The sequence below is a fragment of a genome, unplaced genomic scaffold, assembly GCF_019419815.1.
Source record: "Pyrus x bretschneideri cultivar Hongxiangsu unplaced genomic scaffold, Pyrus_bretschneideri_v1 Contig34, whole genome shotgun sequence".
NCBI classification, from domain to species: domain Eukaryota; kingdom Viridiplantae; phylum Streptophyta; class Magnoliopsida; order Rosales; family Rosaceae; genus Pyrus; species Pyrus x bretschneideri.
In genome coordinates this window covers 1,588,554-1,593,152 of record NW_025999657.1, presented here as the reverse complement: position 1 = coordinate 1,593,152, position 4,599 = coordinate 1,588,554, and the positions used below count along the sequence as shown (strand labels likewise).

At 39.3% G+C, this 4,599-nt stretch overlaps 1 protein-coding gene across 1 annotated transcript; it reads left to right on the top strand.

Annotated features, from left to right (window-relative positions):
- The first annotated feature begins 788 nt into the window (after positions 1-788).
- Positions 789-4,072, top strand: LOC103961071 (probable serine/threonine-protein kinase PBL19). The gene is made up of 4 exons (XM_009373581.3): positions 789-1,541; positions 1,656-1,916; positions 2,591-2,713; positions 3,408-4,072. The coding sequence occupies exons 1-4, from the start codon at positions 1,182-1,184 to the stop codon at positions 3,834-3,836; spliced, it is 1,173 nt and encodes a 390-aa protein (XP_009371856.2). The 5' UTR covers positions 789-1,181; the 3' UTR covers positions 3,837-4,072.
- The last annotated feature ends 527 nt before the right edge of the window (positions 4,073-4,599 follow it).

The window sequence follows — 4,599 nt, the reverse complement described above, 5'->3', positions numbered from 1 at the left end:
CAAAGAGAAATTTTATCATTTAACTACATCTGCGATTCAGAACATCTGTTACCCAATAGTTTCTGTCAATACTTAAAACAAAGAAAGAACAACTTGATTTACCCCTTGTGTGGTTTCAACATTTCCTCCATATCAAATTTGGCCTGAAATCTTTCTTTAGATGGAGGACGCTGCAGAACTGCGTAGTTGATCCATATGCGCTATTCCCTAATTGAAGCAATTTAAGTTGAAGCAAGTTCAAAAGCTTTACACATGAGTTTGTTTGAAAGAATCGTCATAATTACCAAAGAGGAAAAACTGTTTCTGAATTTTTTGAACTTTAGATTTTTAAATTTTATGCCACCCTATTGCACATGATCTTACAAGCCTAAAATTAAGACTTTTGTTTTGAATTCCCCTGAGTCGTGAGTCGTGACGCACGCAAACCGACTTCAATTGCTTTTGCATGCGTAACCAACGGCAGTTGGCTCATATATGTGAACGGCGGCTCCGGACCGACGTAACGCTGCGCCATCAGCACCATCATCTCCATTATTGTTTCATATCCACGCAGGACAGAAAGCAAACCGCGTGGGACACGAGACGAGATTGAAGATTAATTAAACCCAACACAATCTAATTCATACTTCGTATTAAATTAATTAATTAACTACCGTTAATTACTTTTCTTTATGAATGAGGAATAATTTGTGGTCAACTTACTGTTTCTGATATGTTCTGCTGAATGTGCTCAGCCGAGTTGAATTAAACCAAGAAAATAGGTAGAAAAATAGTCCTGTCCCTTTCATCCCTGTTCCATCTTTCGTTCCAGACACGCCTCTCTCTCTCTCTCTCTCCAAAACAGGGAATTGAGAGTCCATTTCTTTGTCTTAAGGTCAACCACTTCTTTCACTTCAAATTCTGATATGGGTTTGTCTCTTTTTCCAATTTCCAACTGGGTTTTCCTGTTTTTTTTTTTTTGCTTCATTTCCAGTTTCCATCCAACTGAGTTTTCCTCTCTCTCTCTCTCTCTCTCTCTCTCTCTCTCTCTCTCTCTCTCTCTATATATATATATATATCCCAACTGGGTCTTCTCTTTAATGAAGTCAAGCTAACGTTTTTTCAACTCCACATATCCCATTTGATTTGAGGTGTTGAGGCTGCTGATTTTGTGGAGACCTTGCAACCCAAGGAATAAAGAAATGAAGTGTTTCTTTCCCTTCAAGGAAAAACACAAGAGCAAAATAGAAGTATCGCAATCCGCTCCAGAATTGAGAAACAAAAGCAATTCAAGCAATCCGGCTTTGGATCGCGCGACAAAATCTTCGAGTTCATTGCCATCTCCAAGGAGCATACCAGAGTTGTACAAAGAAAAGGAGCATAATTTGAGAGTTTTCTCCTTCCAAGAGCTGAGGGAAGCAACAAATGGTTTCAGCAGGTCGCTTAAGCTCGGGGAAGGAGGTTTTGGGAGGGTTTATAAAGCAGCAATCAGGCCTTCCGATGGAGGAACGGGCAGTCCGATTTGGGTTGCCATCAAGAAGTTAAACCCTCGTAGTTTACAGGTTCTAAAAATATTTCTTCAATAAATATAATTTTCATTTAAATTTCACATTTTACCGCCATTATATCTACCTCACATCTAGTTTAACTTATGGTTATTAACTTTTCTCAAACAGGGTCACAAGCAATGGCTTGCAGAAGTTCAATTTCTTGGCGTCGTAAATCACCCGAATTTGGTAAAACTTCTAGGGTACTGTTGTTTAGATGGAGAGAGAGGGATACAAAGGCTGTTGGTGTATGAATTTATGCCTAATAGAAGCTTAGAAGATCATCTTTTCAACAGGGCTTTGCCTGCATTGCCTTGGATGACAAGGTTAAAGATAATGCTTGGTGCTGCTCAAGGATTGGCTTATCTACATAAGGGACTCGAAGTCCAGGTGCATATACTTTCTGTGCATTTTATCTGATTTGACTACTTAAAATTCGATATCGTTTGAACATGGGGCTCCTCTTTGCCAACCTTTTGGGTTTGGATGTGTTAATTTAACCGGCGGAGGATTTGAACTGTGAGTCGCGACTGCACATTTGATGATGCGTTTATTTACTGTTATCTAATTACAAGCTGTTGTCTCTGCTTTCGGAACTTAAAGACTAGTGCTGGTACAGTTATAGAAAATATGAAGACTAGTGCTGGTAAATTAAAACGAAGAAATGTGCTGCTAGATTCAAGTCGTTTCAGAGGAAAGGAAAATGCCCGTCGCCATAAAATGTGTAGAAAACATGTAGTATGGACTATTGCTGTTCAATGAAAACCAAGAAAATTCACTGCTAGATTTGAGTCATTTCAAGGGAAACAAAAAATTCTCACCACTAGAAACTGTGCAGATGCTTTCCTTTTCTTTAATGGTGGTGGTGCAAAGCTTCACTTGTAGGTTTAAATAAAAATTCTCGTTTTCTGATTTCACTTCTTGCAATCCAAATGTTGCAGAATTTGTTTGTAAATGCGTAGGATAAACCTGCTGACCGGTCACATGATGATTTTATACCTTGTAGAAGACAAGGTCTTATTAATACATGTATTGAACCATGTTTTATTGCATTATATGGACAGGTAATATATCGAGATTTCAAATCTTCAAATGTGCTATTGGATGAGGAATTCAGGCCAAAGCTCTCAGACTTTGGGCTTGCTAGAGAAGGACCAACGGGTGACCGTTCTCATGTATCAACCTCGGTAAGTAGAGTAGTCACTAGTCATAGACAATTTATTTGAGTGTGTTTCCCATTGTGTGTAAAATTAGGGTCTAGAGTCCCAAAACTGACCCTCATAATTCTGGGCCACGCTGTACCAGCTACATATATAGTGGCATCTTTACAGGTTGCATTAGCAGCTTATTCTGTGACTCGTATGACATATCATGTCAAAAGCATCCTTAGTTCCACCCACGTTATTTGTCCCAGTACATTTCATAGTATAGAGTATAGTCCCAATTTTTTTCAAGATACGACACAAGTTCTTTACACCGTAGTTTCATTTGAATTTTGTTCTTGAACTACTAACGGAATTCTGTTGTGCATCGTTTGGAACATCAGACTGGATTGGGACCGAGTCCTGTCTAGTCTCATGGGGAGTGACCCCTATAGAGGGGACTTCTTGTCTATGATTATATTCGAAGTCATTCAATTTAGTAGTCTAGTCCCATTATTTTTAAGTTCACAAGTGCGGCAAGACTCTGTTTGTCCATTTTAAATGAATTTACCCTGTATAGTCTCGTTGTCCAAACGTGGCCTTGGTTTCCCCATTCAAAGGTGGCCACAATCTTCTTTGAAGTGCATTATGTGTTTGGAAGAAGCATGGATTCGCCGTTTAAATTTTAATTCTCTGTTTATGTTCTAGAATTATCACTTATGCATACTGTATCCATCAGGTGGTGGGGACTTATGGATATGCAGCCCCAGAATATATAAAAACAGGCCATCTTTCAACCAGTAGTGACTTATGGAGTTTCGGTGTGGTACTGTACGAGATCCTAACAGGCAGGCGTGTCTTAGACAAGAACCGCCCCATATCAGAACAGAAGCTTCTTTACTGGGTTAGACAGTTCCCCGCTGACAGTAAAAGGTTCAGCATGGTAATAGATCCCCTCCTGAGAGACCAGTATTCTCTTACTGCAGCTCAGAATGTTGCCAAGTTGGCCGATAGCTGTCTGAACAATAACGCAAAGGACCGGCCAACCATGAGTCAGGTGGTAGAGGTGCTAGAGCAAGCTCTACAAGATTCACAAGGGAGCACCAATTCTTTTAAGAGAAGTTTTGAGGTCTCTACATCTAAATTGGCGAAGCGGAAACCCAAGTAGAATTGATTGATATAAAGAGAGAGCACTATATATACGTCCTACTGTTGTCTGTTGTGACTAAGTTCTTTATAAAAGTTCTCAATAGGTTCAAATGGTTGCATATTATAACATTCTTTTTCCAAGACTTTCAGGCATGAGTCCCAATTCATCATCCGTAGGATATTGAAGCAGACATTGTTTTTCTTTATGTAAATATTTAAGGGAAGAAGGCAATGTAATATTTTCAAGTCTCCTCTCCTCTGCATGTTTTCTTGTACGCTGCTGCTGCTGTTATCAGTCAGCTAAGAATTTGAAATGAATAATGCTTGGCTACTGAAAGAAGAGAAGCAAGTCCGGCTGAAAATTCAATTAAAAATGGACAAGTGCCTGAACAATTGAAATCGCAAACTATGAGAAGAAACACCACTATCCCAATGTACCAACCAAGAACCAAAGCTCGATCTCTAAGGCTCTATCCAAATTACGAAAGGTGAGGGGTTGTCAAAGAAGAGCGTTGATGTGGTGGGAGATTGTGTGTTTTGTGGGTCGTTGATGTCTTTTCTTCAATTGTTTGGGTACATATTCGTTTGTGATTGGGCACTTGTTCATTTCAGTAGAACTTGCTGCTCTTCTTTCTACAAACAAGCATTATTCATTTGAAATAGGCATATTTCCAACAACTCGAGAGCAGAAAAATCCTGCAAACTCCCCAAAATACTGCAAAAATTCCCAGCCCTACACTAGATTGCATAAAATCCCAAGTTTATGCAACATTTTCCCGCCA